The sequence below is a fragment of the Semicossyphus pulcher genome, unplaced genomic scaffold (assembly GCF_022749685.1).
Source record: "Semicossyphus pulcher isolate SPU_LCO1_2020_fin unplaced genomic scaffold, fSemPul1.0.p SCAF_17, whole genome shotgun sequence".
Classification (NCBI taxonomy): Eukaryota; Metazoa; Chordata; class Actinopteri; order Labriformes; family Labridae; genus Semicossyphus; species Semicossyphus pulcher.
This window is the reverse complement of record NW_027211681.1, coordinates 17,283,910-17,303,266: the sequence shown is the minus strand read 5'-3', so window position 1 is coordinate 17,303,266 and position 19,357 is coordinate 17,283,910. Positions and strand designations below refer to the sequence as shown.

The window sequence follows — 19,357 nt, the reverse complement described above, 5'->3', positions numbered from 1 at the left end:
GTCCACAAAAGAGACAGAGACGTTACAAGTAATGAAACAAATTTATTGAATCTTCCAGTAGAGGCTTGATATTCATGGAATAAAACTGCTTTCTGGGAGTTTTACTGAGCAAAAACACAATGGAGAAGAAAAAACAAAACGAAAACTAAACAAAGGCAATGTGTGAAAGTGCAGACAAACAAAACAGAAAACATGTTCAAAAATACAAAAAGAATGTAAAGAGTAATACAGTTTAATAGCGAAGAGAAATTGCTCAAAGCATAAAAGAATTGAATCTGCATTTTATAAAAAAAAAAAAATCATACTGGGACATCTGTAACTGATACCCTTTTCTCAGTCAACAATTAAAATTTGAATGCTCAACATTTTCCCATAACAGTAATTTAACAAGTTTTGCTCAGTCGATGTAATAAGAGAATGAAGCGCAGTCACTGAAATTTTTACGTCCTCAATGTGACTCTGTATTTGACACATTTGATTTTGCTGCAGAGTTTACAGCGAGGGACAAATGAACTGCACTTGCTTTTGCCTCTGCTTCATTGTGTGTTCAGCTACCAGTCTTTAAATGTGTAACACTACACTAACCAAACTATGCTTTGCAAAACCAGACTGCACAGCACATATTCTAATAGTGAATATATCTAAACACTATTTTCTTTTAAATTCATTTGAAACACGAGTGTAACACAAGATGAGCAACATTTAAACATTAGTCTTCTTTTCTGAATAGTCTGAAATGCCCTTTTAGTGCCATGCCCCCACACTAAACCCCACTCGAAACTCTCACAACCCCCCTTATTGTCTCCCTTCCTATTATTTTTTATGATCTGTGATATGGGATTTTATTTTTATTCATCAACTTTGTATTTATTTAATTTAATTAGCCTTAAATACAACCATTTGAAGAAACGACTTGTAAGTATCTGGAGATGATTACAAATTTTAATGATATTGGTCAACCTCCAACCTCCTGCTAACTTTTCACATCTCATAAGTACATTTCATGCCAGCCTCAGTGCAGCAGACAGCAGCTGACTGCAATTTGGTGACCTGGAATGTCCCATTATTATTGGAACCCCACATGAATATCTGGATTTCAGAGGGAATATTTGGATGCAAACTAGTAATGAGTCACAATGAGTTATAGACATGTGGGAGCAAGATCAGGGAGGATACTTGCGTCAAGATGAGTGTGATGGTCTAATTATTACAGTTGGTCACAAAGATCAAGTATCTTCCAGTTGCATCACGCTCACTTTGCTAACTCCTATCCCAGACTGTAAATGTGCCCAACTCAGACATCCTTCAAGTAGAGAACAAACCAACCCATTCAACAACCCGCCCAGCTCTACTGGTCCCAGATCAGCTTGTGTTCCAGTCAAGCCCTCTTTTAGTTACGGGAAACGGCAGGGTGGCTGAATCACAAGCTGATATGTGACCCCTTTCTTGCTACTTTGACCAAAATGCTGGGGTGTGGACAGCCACGGGGCTGAGGACAGTGAAGCCTAGGAGACGGAGGATATAGGGTTGTGGGGGGAGCCCATCTGGGTTAGCACCTTATCCAACCACTGCAGAGGACCATGCAGGTGGATCTCAATCCAGCAGGGTGTGCTGGTCACATCCTGGCGGTGGTACTCTGCTCCCCAGCCCTGCAACACAAAGACATATATTATTATACCACACGGTTGTAGTACTTCTTGCTGTGCTTGTTCCTTATTTCACTCTTTTAAATGTTATTTGACAGTCCGGTGTTGATTTTTTGCTTGTGAATATCTGATGGGTTCATTGTTGTTTTTTACAGATTTTTACTGAAAATGAAAATACACTTTTAAATAGGAGAGATCTGTTTTAAAATTGATGCTTTTTAGCCTAGTTTTATTTGCCCAAGCATCTAACAGCTATCGCTGTTAAGAATCAAGTGTTCACTGCACTTTGCAGAGAAAAGGGCAACTTACAACTAGCACAAGTAAGAAACTGCAATACAAATAATGCAATCAAGCATCAGAAAGTAGGGAAATAAGGAAAAGAACACATTTATACCTTATTAAATTGAGCCCCGAAGAATTATACTTTAAGGGCCTGTGTCCACTAACACAGTGCTTTTTGCCAGCGCTTAATGTTGCTAGTTTATAAAAGTTGTCATGGGCACTTCCGCTTCCCTTTGTTTTAAATCACTCTGTATGCTTCAGATTTGATTTAATTCAATTCAATTTTACAGCCCAGGGCGTTTTTGCGAGAACACTGAGTGCTAATAACGCTGATCTGCACTGGTTTTGTACAAAAAAATGCCATTAGTGGACAAAGGCCCTAACTGCAGAGTTACTGCAGATTTTATCTAAACAAAGATTTTCTTATCTTATATTTACACAAATAATAATATAGTAGTATACTTCCAAGACTTATTCAAAAACCTAACAAAAAACTGATAATAACAGACCGTAAAAATGAACAAGCTAATTCTATGTATTAACAGTGTCTTAATTTGACTTTAAAATGTAGCAGAATATTTACATTAGCCAGTCAAATTACAATATATACGTATATATCTGATCAGTTTACCTTCACAAAGCTCATGCGAATGGTACACATCTTGGTGAGCTCATAAACGGCCTCAAAGCCGTGGTTGACGGACTGAGCCAGCAGCTCGGCAAACTCCTGGTTGTTAAAAATTTTCAGGCTGCAGCCGCTGGGAATCTTACACACAGTTGTGGGATGGAAGCCATGATGGTAGTTACAGTTACGACTCTGGACGAAAATACTGCTGTCACTCAGACACTCTGCGTACACCTCCCCGCCAACATAATACAGATGGACACCTGAGAGAGAGAAGAGGTGAGAAGGAAGCGTTGGTCACCTGGAGAAGCAGTGCTCATGTTTAACAGCGAAGATAAAGCTCCCAAAACATCAGTGTAGTCAAATTAAATCAATACACTAACATGATTACTCAATGTGTTGTTATTGTTCTCTTCTGAATATTATTGACAACATGAATTGATTTAGTCTCGTCTGCTGACAGTCACTGCAGTCAATGAAAGGATTTCCATACTGCACCTTTGCCAATGTGCCGCCGAGTGTTCTCGATGGTTGAGTTGCGGTTGACGTTAGAGAGCAGGCCGAGGCAGAATCGGTTGCGGTTATTGGAGGGATCTGTGAAGCCATCGACAAGCACGCTGGTGGAGGACGCCTGGAACGCCTCTCCGACACGATTGTTGAGCTCGTAGTAAACAATAGAGCACCAGTGCTTGGGTTCCTCATAGGCCACAGGCTGCACATCTGCGCAGGAAACACATTAACAGGTCACAGGAAGCAGACACATTAATAAACATTTTCTGAGCGGCCTCCTGCACAGACGATCTGCCAGGAGCCACTGGTTGTAGCAGAGGCTCAGTAAATCTCACTCATCTGCACAATTATTCCTTCTAATTTGTCCCCTGTAGTCCACAACAGTGATTTAAATAAACCTATAGGACCCACTGGCTTCATTTGTGTACATTTATACTGACTAAAATCAATGCAGAAGCATCCTAATGCATGCCTCCTGTCTGTGGTCTGTGTGCCAGCCTTTATCGAGCAGTCAATACAACAGTCAATAGAAGCTGCCTGGCCGTGCTCTCTGCGCTCTGATCTGAAGGTGAGCCAGTGCCAGCTGGCCTCACCCTCTCTGAGAGAGAGAGAGGAATAAATCATGTTTATCTAAGCACATACTTCTCCCAAACTTCCTCTGTAGCGTGGCACTGGCTAGCAGGTGTGTTTTGTCTGTCCCCCTCCCAGAGCTGGCCTACAATAGAAACCTGCTCTGCTGTACAGGATGCAGCTTGTGGAAAAGAAAAAAAACTCCCTACACTCCCACTTCCAGCAAGCATTTCAACAGCTCTTCCCACCACTGCTGTCACCATGTGTGGGCTTTTTTTGGCCTTGAAAGCAGGATACTAAAAAACATTTAGTTGGTCAGGTGTGGAAAAGTTAAGTTCAGACCACAGTCTAGCAATGTGAGAGCACGATAATTGAACTGCAAACACCTGGTGTGTAACGGGCAGACTCAACAATGTAACCATTAAAGAGGAAATGTCGTTGATTGCTTATTTAGAAATAATTTTGTTTATCGTTTTCATCGGATGTGACGACATCATGCACCGTAAAGAACTTGGGACACTGCTACAACTAAAGCCCCTTTTACACTGCCAGTTCAAGGCGGGATTATTACGCCTCTATTACATTCCATCCCACGGCCTCTCAGCCGGCCACGTAGGTAGTAACAGAGGCGTAATAGAGGTAGAGCGGAACAGTGTTTGTGTGTGTATTTGAAGCACGTGTTGTTTGTTTACACTTGCGCACATTTTGCTTCCGCAACGCTGGTCCAAAGTAAAATGGCAAAGGTTGCATGATGGCGGAGCTTCATTACAGCACTGAGGCGAACGGCAGTGTAAAAACGGCTTAAGTGTCACAGGGCAAAAAACTGGAATAATTGACACAATCAGACAGGTTGAAAACAAGCCAATAGATTAGCCAGTGGCTTGTAGCCTTTTCTTTTTTTCTTTCCAAATATTATATGTTTTTGTTTTATTGTATGCTAAGCTATTCACTTAGCAAGTATATTTTTAATATTACAGATATTAGTACCAACAGTAAAAAAAAAAGAAAGACATTCCCTCTACAAGAGATGGCTAATACTTGTCCATTGTATGGTCTACTACCATCATGAATGCGGAGTTCGAATGTGTCTCTCTTGCCCAACACAACCAAAACCACAAAGTAGAGATAGTGGCAATTATTGCACCACATTTCCGATCTAAAGTTGGGGGTAATTAGTGAATCCTAACGTTAACGAGTTTTAAGCCATTACCTCCAGCAGAGATGACATAAGCTCCAGCTTTAATAGACCTCATAAAAGTGCTCTGAGGCCTGCCTTAATTTGCTGAGGCTATGAGCTTCCCATGGGCTCGCACCCACAGACAGAGCCTCAGTGTAAACTAGCAGGTCCTCTCCGCACACTGCTCAGGTTTTATCTGGCAGCATATGGCTTACTAACTCAGCTGAGGTTAGTTGTTCCTTTTTTTAGTATTTGGAGTTTGACCACAAGAGAAAAAGAAACTTTAAAAACAACCAGGCTTCCCAGAAATCTTGCACCTGCAGGTCAAGCCGAGCGGGTGCAGACAGCTTTATGTTGATGATCTCACTCTGAACGCAAGGACGTGTGTGTGTGTGTGTGTGTGTGTGAGAGAGAGAGAGCGATAGTAAATGCCATGGTTACCTGGCCGGTTGTTACTCTCTATAGGCAAAAGTGGAGCCAAGAGGTTGGTGTCCATAGGCTGAGGGCAATCCTGAGTAATGGGCTCCTCTGGGGGCATGTAGGCAGGTGGCGGAGTCTCTGTATCAGGAAGGAGGCATAAAAAAAGAGCAAGTCAGTTGTGGTTGTTCATTATTAAGGTAAAGGAGGAAAAGCGTGAGAGAAAACACTGTTGGATCTCACCTGGCATCTGGAATGGACTGCCGGGGTCCGAGCTGGATGGTGAATGAGGGAAGGTGGCGCTGCTGCCGCTTCCTGGTGAGTTTGGGTAGCTGTTTCCCGGCGAATGGGGGAAATTGGGGGGCATTGTGTTGGCCTGAGCAAAGGATTCTGGGAAGGTGGCATTCTGCGGCATGTGCGGCTCATTCTGTTGTAGAGGGTTGCGGAAGCGAGGCAACATTGTATGCTTGGCATTGAACTCGCTGTTCCTTGGTACCAACACCGGGGGCAGCACTGAGGAGGGAGACAGTTAGAAAAATGGTTAACAAAGGAATTGTTTGGTTGCAACAGCAGTTCGTCCACCAACCAGCGCACATTTTTCCAGTTTGTAGAGTTCCGTTTAATCAACCAAAACGGCAGTCCACACACAAGGCAAACCACAAACTGACTAACAGCTGGTCCACTAAGAACTCACTCTGACTCAGATGTCACAGCCATTCTTGAGGAATTCATCACTTGGGGTAAATATCCTGGCTGATGTTAGGGGCTATTCAGGTGCAGTGCATACATACCACACAGATACTCTCCACTTGTGTCTATAAATACCTGCGCAGATAAATAAAGCTGGTGCTGAAATTTTAGACGGGCCTGTGCTGTTCTCAGTGCTCCTGCAGGTAGACGCTGTGTGCTAATGCATCAATGGAGTAGTTTATTTCAAAGGCTATATGTGAGCAGGTGTTTGGTGGAATAGTGAAGGGAGATTGACAGGAAGTGTGTGTGTGTAGGCGGGTGGTGTTAGGGGGGGGCAGTGTGGACAGACAGGTGCTCTGGGGTTTAATCACCTTAGGACTCCGTCTTCCACCCGCTGCTAAAACAAAAAGTGTGCGAGGCAGGCAACAACTCTTTCCTCCCATTGTATGTGGGTGACTGGTTTCCTGTCCCAGGCATCCTCACAGAAACTGTGTGCAGTCCTGGGCGTGTGTGTGTGTGTGTGTGTGTAGGCTCGATTTTGTAACACGCAAGCAAGTTCAAGAGTGAGTCTAAATGTGTGCATAAATGTAGAAGAGAAAAAAAAGGCAGGGAGTACAGAGCATGCCCAAAACAAAGCCCTCATTCTCCCTTAGATGGAATTTCCTGCCCCCCCCTCCCACACACACTTGGCCCTTTGCACACTTAACACCCTGCACACAGCTGTTTCTATCTTGTCAGCTGACCCTCATTTTCTGTTTAGTAAGAGGCCAAGTACTGTTTGATTTGTCTTCCTTCTGCACTACCTTAAGAAATAAGCAGACTGAGTAGGTGTCTATTTAAATCTGACCATATTTGACTTTACTTTAATGCTCTAGTTATATCTTGTTTGTTATATATATTTATGAACTTTCCCCCATTTTTATATGCTTGTCATTACTTTATTTGGGCTGTTTTAGCAGCTGTGTTTATAATAATTAGGGATGTGTCAACATGTTCTCTCCACATGCTGATTCTGATACATCATATTACATGCTGATATATTAGTGCTATGTTTCTCTAAGGAAACATAACGCATGCTGTGACTAAACCAATAGAACTGGCTGTTGGCATTGTGGATCATTGTTAAGGTCAGCTTTGTCCCTGATAGTATCCCTAATAACTTCAGTATCACTCACCTGGACTGTCCACTCGTTTGTAGTGGTAGGGGTTGATGCACACATCCTTCTGTTTGGATCCAAAGGGGTACTCGCAGCACTCCAGGGCCTTCAGCTCATGGTGGGACTGCAGGTCAGGCCAGCGCCACACCCTGCAGTAAATGACATGCGGCAGACCTTTCCTATGGGACACCTGCAGCCGTCCATCCAGGGAGCGCGGGATTGTCACACAGTTACTGGGCTGACCCGGGCAGCTGAGAGCCCTCTCCAGCTCCTCCATGGCTCCCTTCTTCTTTTTCAGTTTCTTAACCAGAGCATCCACGGCCTTTTCTGCCCATTTCTCTTCCTCGTCTCCCTGCTTCCAACCCAGCAGTCGTTTGACCGCCGGGCTGGTGAAGGAGAAGAGCGAGGTGACGTTCATGTTGGACGAGCCGCCCTCCTCCCCTCTCCTTTCTGTCCAACTGTAGTGTGAGCAAGGAAGGTGGAAAAGTCCAGCGTTAGAAAACAAGTGGCGAGATGGTACGATTATTTGTCTTTTTGGAGATCAGATAATCCTCAGCTTCAAAGATGTAAGATCAGGTCCTCCTGAAAGTCACTAGATGGAAAGGAGAGATAGGTTAGCGTCTAAAAGTAAAAACTTCTGCAAACATGCATTATAAAAAACGGATCAGTTCTGCTTTTGTCCTTCCTCTAACAGTGTTGAATCAACTACAGTGAACATTCCCCTTATGCTTCATGAGCTGCACTGATGTATAAGCAGCTGATTGCAGGAGCAACCCCTGATGAGGTGATGATGTCACTAATATAGCTGTTATGGCTTTGTCAGTCATGGCTTCTGGGAAACAGACAGAGGAGTCACGGCGCACACCCTCCTGTGAGCATCCGCCCCAACCAGACATTCTCCAGATAGCTTCCTGTCCGTATGGCTTGTCACATTACCGTCACTCAGGGATGTCATTTACAGTAAAGGACTTCACATGCAGTATGCAGCCTGCACAGACTATGGGAATTTTAACTGAATGTTTAACACCCGATTCACCATGTTCAAACGCCCATTTCTACCTATTTTGTACCAGCTGCTGAAAACTACAACTGGTTATCTTCTGATTATTTTCTCAAGTTTTTAGACAACACAATGCCAGAAATAGTGGTTATTTTCCTACAGCCCATAGTTACATCTTCAAAAAGCTTTTCTAAGTCCTGAGTTTGTCTGTAGTCTGAATATCAGCACAAAATCAGAATGAAATACTGTTAAACAAACAAAGGCAGCAAATCTTCCCATCTGAGAGCAAATGTTTGCCCATGTTTCTTGATTAACAACTTAAACGATGAAAGTTAATCAACTTATTTTTTCAACTTAGTTTTGACATCCAATTTAGTCAAGCATTTAGTCAGGCGTAATCTAATATTTTGCCTTTTAATTGTCTTAACTTTAATGTCTGTTCAGTGACTTTAATAGCCTTTTTATCAATGTGTCGTCTGGTTTGTCTTTTTAATTGTTTCTGTAATTAACTCGATATCATCTCTCGAGTATAAATAAAGTTACGCTTTCAAATTCCTTATTTGTGCAAACAATAGTTGAAAACTGAAAAATATTGAGATTACTATCATAGAAACCAGCAAGTACATAGTAAAACAGGTTTATTTTTTTGCATTGTTGCTCATAAAATACTTATAAATAATATTGTTGTAACAAGGGCCTTAATTAGTTTATCATTCAACTTCTAATTAAATCACAAATAAAGACTAAAATTACAGTGATAGAGGAATTATCCACATTGCCATCCCAAAGCCTTAATTGATATGAACCAAGAGCGGGTCAGTGATTTTAATTCGTCTCCTTCAAAAACACGCCTTGGTAGTAGCTCACGCAAACAGAGTGTTTGTTGGATGAGTCTGCATTAATGCAACATTTGAAAAGGCCTTATTAGATGCCAATGGAAGAAGACTTTCAATGAGCCGCCTGCTGAGGCGAGGATTCTTTAAAAGCTTCAACATGACCAACCAACAAACGCTGGTCTTGGGCAGGACTCTGGCAATGTGCAGGACAATAAAAAGGAAGTGCATGTGGACCCCAGGATAAATGTGCCCATTCACATCGGGTCCCACAGGAGCAATTCAGAAACCAGGAGGTGCACACATTCTAGCGTTTAAAAGGGAAAACAGGAGCGCATTGAGCTCTCCTGGTTCCACCTTCTTTTCAACATTTTTCTGAATGCAATTAGTGAGATAAAAAAACGTAGTTATGTTTGAGCTTTGTGAAAATGTTCAATCCCACAGTGGAATAAACAGCTTGTCAGAACTCGAGCACCTTTTATCTGCATTGACTCATGGGTAAGGATGCATCACTCTCTGACTGTAAAGCCTGCAGTATATTGGATTTCCTACGAGCAGGAACAAATACATCATTACGGCTGCTCTGTAGTTATTCTTGGCCCTTCAGATTATGGGATGAATAGCGATTTCTATCTTTGTCAGCTACTGCATGAGTAGGCTGCATCATACTGGCAAACGGGCGGGAGAGTCTGATGAGAACAGGTGCTGTTTACAACATGTGTTGGAGTGTGTTTGTGTGTGTGTTGTGGGGGCCAGGGACATTTACTATTGCCAACCAGTCTGTCAGGGAAGCTGCAGAGTACACCTATACTTAGCTTAGCCAGCCGAATCACATTGGCTGATCAAAAGTGACGCTGAACTACTACCATAAGAGGGAGGGGACATGCAGGGTGGCTTTGTGTGTGTGCCTCTCAACACTGACATCCCTCTCATCTCAAAACCACACTATTACACCGTGCTAGCATCCTAAGACAACATCTATCCACCAACAAAGAGACAGGAAACTGGCTGTGTAGTCACATCTTAGTATCTGTCATCGCTAGAGCAGCAGCTATATCACTTCCTCTCGCTGAGACCTGCAGGTTTTCCCCCAGGTGCAGGGTGGGAAAGAACAAGACAGTTTCCTAAAAGAGGCCACCCTTGACTTTATCTTCCTCTCTCTCACCTTGAAAGCGCTTTCCTTTGTAGTAAAACCGTCGGGGAGTTGGAGAATGGGTCAGATATCTGATAGTAGTGGCCTCTGTATCTGGTCTGTTTAGTCACTGAAGTCGCTGTACTTCAGAAATGCTGCATCAAATTATTCTTTATATCAGGAGTATCTTTTGTCTGTGTCTGTTGCACTGACACAGCACATCTTCACACAGGGCAAGAGATGTACTTAAAAGCTGAGTCTTCAGCACAACAACTCAATGTAAAGTTTAAAAAAAAAAGCATAAAGTGCAATATCATATCTGTGCCATGGTCACACGCCAGAAGTATAAGGAGTCTTTTTGATCCACTTCCAGCCACAGAGCTGCTTTGATGGCCTCTCAGTAACAGGCAGCACTATCAGCACAAGTTCAGGACTGGCTGCAGAAAGACAACCTTTAATCCATTTCAGATGGAAGATTCCAGAAAGTTCTGTTCAGTAACATCTGGAGCAGGCTTCACAATCATCTAATGTCATTGTACTGCAGCTGGGGACCATATCTCTTGGATGTTTTCAACCCTGACAGTGACAAATATCTGACTGCTGGCCTGACTGCAAGCTCATTCAGTGGGGTCTGATATGACTGTGTATTGGTTCTTTGGACAATGCTAGTTTAGAGTAGTCTGTGAGGTAGTCAAAATATGAAGACGCCATTGTGCCTCCCCGTTCCTACAACTACAGTATGTATAGACTAGGATGTTTGCATTACATAAGGAGACTTTTTTGCACCAACTTTTTGACTATTTATAGGCATGGTGTTCACATGCATTTGCAGCTTGTCTGTCAAAACAAATTTTGAATACAACAACTGAATTAATTCTTAAGTGCAAAAATAAGGATCATATTTTGCAGTGACTTATTTGTCTTATCCTATTTATAAGTGTATAAAGTAAGCATGACAACTGCTAGTGATAGTTAAAGCCCAGCACCAGTCATGTTTTAAGACATATAAAATGCTCTGCTTGAAATAATAAATTGTGTCCGATATGTTTTTTCTGCAAAATACGTTAACTCAACTTCCTCCCAAAAATCCTCCCAAGGCATCTCCTCCTTCTCCCTCATTAAACATTCCATGATCTGCATAGTCCCCGCCCACTCTGTGCTGCGTTTCTCCTTTTGTAAAATTACAGCCGAAAACAAAACACGTCTTTGCCATCGTTTAGTGGCAACTTGTAGAAACTTAGCTAGCTTGAAATGTAGTTATCAGTATTAGTAACGTTAACGTTAGTATCCAGTAGTGAGTTTGCAAACATTACGGTTACAGCTGGCTCGGGCATCCCTTAAGTGGTTGCCATAGGTTGCACATACTGATATGCTTAGTGTCACCCCGTCCATTAACGGGATTGGCTCCTTAGGTTTGTGACGTCTCAAACCTGCCAATCTGAAAACGTGTTGTTCAGCCTGTCCTTGGTACACTGCAGTTTAAAAGCAGACAGGCCCAGCCGTGCAGATGACTGCTGTTGTTGTCCCTGATATGTCTTGTAGCACATGAAGAACACCACATGGAGATGTTTACAAGGTTAAACACTGGATTTTCACGAGAGGGGGTCTTTAACAATACTCTCAGCACTTTCTGCAGCACATGCAGCAGGGCCTCACAGTTTAGCAAACTGAGATCTGCATGAGAATTTGTTCAAGTTTAAAAATAACCAATATCAGCCACTTTTCTATCTTAAATACTAAATACTTAAAACCAGAGCGAAGCAGCGATGTTTGGGTGATAGATGACTCAAACAGCTCATTTCTTGTAGAAGGACTTTTATCGCTACGTCTCTTCCCTGATTATACAACTCAGAGGGTTCAGTGAATATGTGTTCCTTGCATCAAATATCTTTCTGTAGCCATCAGCCTTTGAGCCCCATCACTCTTTTGTCCCACACAGTCAATGAAGAGCCACACAGATGCCTGCAGTGGCCCTGGCCGCTGCTCTCCTCCCTATAAAAGCTGAAACACACACCATCATTTACACAACAGCTCCATAAAAACCACTCTGACATTCCCTACAGCCGAGTCCGGGCGATGCTCTCTCGCTATTGTGTTAGCGGCGGCTTGTTATGGCCATCAGTTAGCCCACCGGACAGAAACTGAGGCTAATGGGAGCACAGAGTGGGATCATGCGACACTGACAGGCGGAGGCTTTGACCCACCTGGTGCGAGCTGTTAGCCACTACACTAGCCCCATGGATCATTTTGCACCGCTCCAGTGTCTGTTAATCAATTTAGGCCTGGGCTGTGTAGGATGAGGAGGCAGTAATGATGCTCTCTGGACCCTCCCCTGGGACGGAGCATTATAAAGAAGCTACATTATTTATCAGCAGGGTCCTGGATGGGGCCTCCATTAGCCCCCACTCAATGGAGTCACTGGCAATAAACAGAGGAGTGCAGGAAGAGAGAGAGTGATAGATAAAGAGAAAGACAGAGGCAGAGAGGGGGAATGATGACGAAATAGAGGAAGAAAGTAAGAGTGAGGGCTAAGTCAGAGATGAAAGACAGAGTGAGTATTTTTAGAGATTGAAAAAAACACTCATTTATCTGGTCTCTTGACTGGGCACTCCTCCATTAAGTGCATTTAAGGGTCAAGTTAAAAGTAACACTACAAAGATACAAATACAAATCATAGCAATGCAGCAGAGACGTATGAAAGCATCTCCAGAGTAGCAGCTGTCAAAACCAGAGAATTTGTATGTTATTGAATGGCTGTAGAGATTATACATCAAGAAAAATATAGTAGTATTAAAATAATATAATGCTTGATTGACAGAGATTGTACATTAATCAACCAAAATGTCAGACAATCTCAGGTTCCAGCTTCTCAGACAGGGTCAAATCCGACATTTCTTTCAGAGATTTCTTTAAAAAGTTTCTCAAATGTTAAAGTGTCCAAACAACAGCAATCGTATAAGACATGTTCCTAAGGAGCACTCGGGGTAGCCCTACGAACGTAGCCTAAATGTTAAATAAAAGTTGGTGAAATAGTTTAGTTACACAGGGCTGTGCTTGGTCCAAAAACACATACCTACTTCATACGTGCGCTGCAGATGCATAAAGCACAAATGTAACATAATACAAGATTTGTATACAAGGTACAGCGGCAGGGTCTGCAAACAATACATGTTCAACGTAGCCAAATAAAACCAGCATTAGAAAATACGCACTTCGAAGATGTTGATGAGTCAACGATGCAAAGCAAGCATTGTCCTACAGCTGCCAGCTGTTGATAACAAGTCGCATGTCGTGTTCGCCAAAAAAATTTGCAAACAGATTAGGATGCTAATTATTGTGGCAGTGTTGGCCGCTGCAAAGCATTAAGGTCAGCTCAAGTTTTGTTATTAAAAAAAATTGGGACCAAAATCTGTACGGACAACCAAATAAACTGTTTAGTGCCCTCTAGTGGACACATTTGCAATATCCTTGGAACTTCTGTACTGCGATGTTGGCTAATTACTAGCCAGCATATTACACTCCAAATAACTAAATACAGTTAGGTAAATAATATTTGCTGTTTGTCTTTCAGGCAGAAGTATTACTATATCAGTCTGTAGTGATAAAAACATGGAGTATTACTAGCCCTAGTGGCCAGCAAATGCCGATATTTACTACAGCCACTCATGTCTTATAAAAAAAGTTGTAGAGCAAAGCTTGAAATAACCACAGTCAGACATGAGGTGCTGCCCTGAGTGACTAGACATGGCATTGACCTGGGAGGCTCCTTAACTGACTGGGGTCACTTTTCCTTACGAACACATACAGTTCACAGTCATGACCTAGAAAAATCCCATTGGCATACCATACACTTCTGCCAACATGACATGGAAAAACACTAGAAAACCTCCTGTCACCAAACTTGTGGTCAGCATTGTTCTGACTCTGAAGGGCTGAACTGGGATCAGGTTTTTTTTTATGTCCCAGACACACCAGTCCACCCACTGACTGCAGACATAACTTGCAAACACATGGGGTTTCAAGCAGCTATCTCAACCATGCTTGGCACTCAGTGTTGGGTTAGTGTTGTGTTAGGGTGGACACCTCACCCCGACACATGGCAGGCTATGTTGTCGGGACTGTGCAGACACACAGGAGGTTATTTGACATTGTTCACTACTGTTGTGACTGACTTTCTGGACACAGGAATGCTGCTAACCTATATTTACACACTGTAGTTGAGTAGTTCCATCATAGGTAGATAGACTGACCGAAAATTTGATTGTAATGTTTGATCTGAAAAGATAGAAGCAAAATATGAAATAAGGTGACTATATGCAACTGACAATAGAATCTGTTTTGCCATTTATTTAAAAAACCGTCAGCTCGAAGTGAAATGAACCTGGTCATTTCAATCCTATGAAATCACCATTTGTTTAAATTTGAAACTGAATTTAAAGCTGCATACCCCGAGAATGCAGGACGATAAAACAATTGAAGGTAAATCACAGACAAGGACAAATTCCTGTCCTTTGGGTAATCTGATATGTCATCCTCAATAATGTCAGGCGATCTAGCCTTAGCTGCTGTAGGGCTCTCTCTGACACACCGTTTCTTTCTCCCTTTCATTCTCTCACATACACACAATTCATAAACACATTGACATAACTAAAACCACAATCATGGGACACATGCCTTCGAAGATGCACACTACTGCACCAGTTTCAATGGCTCAGCAAGTTTGCATACGTCAAAAGATTGTGAAACCAAATGACAAAGTTTAAATTGGAGGGCCTGTGAAGTTGTAACTAATCAGATGTAATAGAATCTATGTGTACCTTTTAAATCCATCATACACTGGTATAGTGACATCTTAATGAGATGAGGTATGATACAAGATCAGCTAGTAGTACACATCCAATAGTTTGGAGATCAGAAACCCAATGCCATGGGTTATCACTTTCTATAGTGTAGAGCTGAAAGGATTAGTGGATTAGCTGATCATCAGAAACCTAATCATTAACAGTTTTGATAACAGTTTAAGTAATCTGCCAAGGACGTGTGCTAAATATCCAATTCCTTACTTCTTAAACATTAAGATCTGCTACTTATCTATGTTTCTTATGGTTTTAAATTTAATATTTTTTGGTTTAAGCCATTTGATGGCATCTACAGTTAACTTCAGGGAAATTTGAGGAGCATTTTTCACTGTTTTCTTGCATTTCAGAGACCAAACAACTCATTGTGTAAGACACATGCAGCTCAGAAAAAACACATACCCCCAAACCATGTGTTTAATAACTGCACTCAAGTCATTTTACCCTGCTGAATAACCACTGCACACAGCAGCATGCCTTTAAATGTGCTACAACTGATACAAACATTAACCCACATTTATGGTGGGTATGCTTAAAAGTAGCACTTCTACAGTATCCTCACACTGCATGCATACTTTGGCTGATGTTAACTTATTATTTTACAGTAATATACAGCAAGCTAACCAACATAATGCATTATTATGCTGTGTTTTACACGTAGCCTGAACAATTAGTGTACACCTTCATGAAACCGTGACTAAATTAGCAACTCAAAGTTTGATACTGTGAGAAAAAGGAGAAAAAAGTTTGAAGCTGCCAACTGATAGAATTACTGTTGGGAGTTGATAACCGTTGGGATCTACTTTCCCTACAAACACAGGCACACACCGCGTAACAAGTGAAAAAACAACAATATAAACTTTTCATTTAGCATTCTAAAAAAGAAAAAATAGGTTTAACAGTACCTTTTTCTCTTCCAATGCTGCTCTTTCTCTCTCTCTTCCTCTCTGTGTTTCCTCCTGTGGGCTCTCTCTGTCCGTCTTAGAGCTGCTCGGCCTGGCGTCAGTGAGTCGCGGAGCCGCCTCACCCTCCGCTGAGCGCCAGTATCACGCCGCGGGATGCAGCCCCCGACAATAACAAGACCTACTTTTCACACATCTAACATCTTCATTCACTGTGTGGAAATGGATTATGTAACTGTAAAACAATGCGGTTTTCTCGCTGGATTGGAAGACTTTCTTTTCGGATCCCAGAGTTTCCCCGTTGAAAGTGGTGAAATGTTGCTCTTTTGGATGCAGGAAAGAGCAGAAAAACTGTATCTTCACTTCAGGAACTTGCAGTAAATACCTGCAAAATGTGGGATGTTTTTCTTATTCGCTGCATGTATAAACAGTAATTGCATAATGAGAGCATTGAAGGATTTTTTACTCCTCCTTTTATGGCTCCCCAAATACAACAATGATCAACTTTAATCAAGCTTTAAAAGGACAAAAAAATGATAACTAGATTGCTAGTAGTAATAACTAGTAGTTAAAATGAGCTATTTTCCAAAATAAAACAGCTCTTCTACTTTAAACTTGGCTACCAATCTCTTGCAGTAGTTTTAAGTGACAGACAAGGAACTCTGTGGTTTATCTGTAGTGAACTCCTGAACTGCAGCCTGTTAAGCCTGCCTCTTAGTTCCCCTCTCGCTTTGATTGTGATATGATAAGCACTATTTATGTTGTCAGGAGAACAAAAGTGTCCAAGAGCAGGGTAAAGCACGGGAGCATGCTTACACATGCCATCATCTCAACTTCTCACCTTAAGACAATGACGCACACACACACACACACTCACACACAACCAGCTCAGCCCATATTCATCTGGTCGTGGGTGTATAAAAGGAATGATTTTGCAATGTCAAGAGTGAAACTTCCAATAGTTCCTCTGACCATCTCATTAATTTTGCATGATAATGCATGAAAATAGCTTTCAGTCTGTGAAACAGCAGCAGCAGCAGCAGCAGAGGACATGAAGTGTCATTTCCTCACAAGGGAACTAAATCAGTACATGCATGTGCATCAGAAATAAAGTGACTCACATCAAGAAGAACAAGAACGAACCGAGAATAACCTATGATTCATTTGGAAATTGTGAAATGTCTTATCAAAAGAAATAGAACAAAGTTAAAGAGGTGAATACACTGATACAAAAAGAAGATACAGTACAAGAATCATGCAATACCATGCAGATCCTATAGATAAAAATACTCCTCCTTTAGGAAATGTAATGTTAAAATGCCTTACAAGTACAATAAATCATTGAAAAATACAATAAAGTATTCACTTACTTCCACTAGAGACATTCTTGTGAATAATCTATGAGTATAACAGTGCAATTTAGCCCAGAGATATTTAATTATTTAGAAATATGGCGTCAATTAGAAAAGTATTAAAATTAACCGCTCCACTGATGTACAACAAAACACCAGAAAAGTGTTTTGACCGTAATTCGAGCTCATTAGTCAAGTTCAGGGTTGCTGCGGTGAGGGGGACTAGATTCTCTCCGAGGCAGGCGGAGGGAAACGTTCAGAGCGGAGGAGGCTCCTGGCGTAGGTGACGTCACGGCGCTGGCGACAGAATGTCTGAGTGAGGCGGGAGCGAGCTGCACGTGAATAAATCTGGGAAAACAGTGCGAGGAGGGGGAGGAGGGCGGTGAGGGAGGGGCGGGGATGATGATGATGATGGTGGTGATGATTATGAGTGTAGAAAGAAGGCTGTTCAGACTCTTTTAGACGAAGGATTCCCTCTAATACACACATACAGAGACACGCACAAGCACAGGCAACTGCATTAGACCGCAGACGTTACAGGCCTAGTACTTCTAAGGAAGAGGCGACTGAGTTTAAACAGAGTCTTATCAGGTTTTATGGCTCTATATTTAATTATAACAGTGCAATAAAACAGTAATATGCCAAAAAGATATTTTCACTTTTACATTTGAACAGTACCTCTTGGTTTGAAAACATATAGCCTATTACTACACCCTTGTATTTTCTATCCGTGATAAAAATAGTCAAAGTAGGCTACATTTACTAGGCTACTTTATTTGGAACATTTTCATTTAATTCTAGTCTATTCATCTGCTCCAGAACAATTCGTAGGGAAATATTGTACCTTATAACAACCACATTTGTCATCTAGCCTACATTTTATTTTGCGTGTAGCCTTATCTGCACATTAAATATTATAATTTGCTATGTCTCTAGCTGACGATGTATAAGGTGCCTTATTCTATCTTCACAAGCTGCAAAGTAAAGTAAAAGTAGAATGTTAAAATTTCAAGTTAAATTAATCTTATAATAGAGTTCTTTACTTTGTGATGTTGCTACTTATACACAAAAAACATTTGAATACTTCTTCCAACACTGCTTTCTTTAATTGATATTTGGCTTTTAAGATATAATCTCAAAGTTCTCAGTTTTGTTCTATTTGGCGGCATCTTTGGCGACTAAGAGAAATTGTGGGCGCATAAGTATCAATTTAACCAGACGTATGTCTGGCTCCCTTTGTCACGGTTGTAACTCTTGAGTTTCCTCGCCCACGTTCGCTTTCCTTTTTGAGCGTGTTTGCCTTCATCTGAGCGTCGAATATGTTTCTTTTTCCTTGGATTTTTACTTATTTGTATCTGTAGTCATCTATCTTTTCTTTGGTTGTTCAGCCATAGTAGATTACTGTTTACACGCCACGCTCGCAGAGACTGGAAATACACCCACGTAGCTCCGCCTACCCTCTCTGGTAGACCAACAACTGCTGGGTGATGGAAAACGCGTCACTAACTGCAAATGTCGCCACAGACACCCAGTCCATAATACTGCAAATACAAAGGCTTTCATCAGTGGGCCACAGACTCAATCACCATCGTCGTACCTCATTCAGCGATAGATAGTGACTTAACAGACCTTTATTTAAATGAAAATCTTCAAGATTATCACTTTAAGGACCCCCAGAGCCGAAAACTGCAACACGTAAAAAACTCAGTCCGGTTATGTCTGTAAATCTGATCTAAACCTTGAAATTAAAACGATTTCCAAGCCATCGTTACACTGCCAGATATTAAATTGTGGTAGGGGAACAATAAATCCTAATTTTATATACTTGTTGGCCCACACATTGAGTCTAATAAATATTCCAATCAGCCTATAAAACATCAACCACATTTGGGAACCTTTGCAAAAGCCTCACTTAAATCTTTCAGATACTCAAAACATGTGTTGGCAAATTAAATTACTTGTTAAACAGTGTCCTCCATCCTTTCTTCTTAATGCATAAAGCAGCTACATTGCAAATATTTGCATTTTTAACGTGGATAAATGAAGCAAATTATATCTTACCTCACACTAATATGCTTATTCAGTTGCTGGGATGGGGAGTATATGAGCATGAACAACTTAAATCAATAACATTGCTCATGTACAATCTTTATGTACATATATATAACTCACACTATGACAAATAGAGACCATCTCCCTTGCAGTGAA

At 41.5% G+C, this 19,357-nt stretch overlaps 1 protein-coding gene across 2 annotated transcripts; it reads right to left on the bottom strand.

The window, feature by feature from the left end:
• Positions 1-29: 29 nt before the first annotated feature.
• smad1 (SMAD family member 1) lies at positions 30-15,879 on the bottom strand. Of its 2 annotated transcripts, none has more exons than XM_069665890.1 (7): positions 15,801-15,879; positions 7,093-7,532; positions 5,471-5,740; positions 5,252-5,368; positions 3,052-3,273; positions 2,560-2,816; positions 30-1,649 (listed from the first exon to the last, which is right to left on the bottom strand). In XM_069665890.1, the coding sequence occupies exons 2-7, from the start codon at positions 7,490-7,492 to the stop codon at positions 1,506-1,508; spliced, it is 1,410 nt and encodes a 469-aa protein (XP_069521991.1). In that variant the 5' UTR covers positions 7,493-7,532; positions 15,801-15,879; the 3' UTR covers positions 30-1,505. The 2 variants fall into 2 exon arrangements, with proteins under 2 accessions (XP_069521991.1, XP_069521990.1); XM_069665889.1 differs by having other exon boundaries at positions 7,093-7,666; positions 15,801-15,868.
• Between the last annotated feature and the right edge of the window lie 3,478 nt (positions 15,880-19,357).

Excerpts from the sequence above, each read along its gene's own strand:
- smad1 (XM_069665890.1), bottom strand. The coding sequence starts at position 7,492 with ATGAACGTCACCTCGCTCTTCTCCTTCACCAGCCCGGCGGTCAAACGA. Across the intron at positions 5,741-7,092 it reads CAAACGAGTGGACAGTCCAG|TGCTGCCCCCGGTGTTGGTA; the intron begins GTGAGTGATACT and ends CTCCCTCCTCAG. Across the intron at positions 3,274-5,251 it reads AGAGAGTAACAACCGGCCAG|ATGTGCAGCCTGTGGCCTAT; the intron begins GTAACCATGGCA and ends TTTCCTGCGCAG.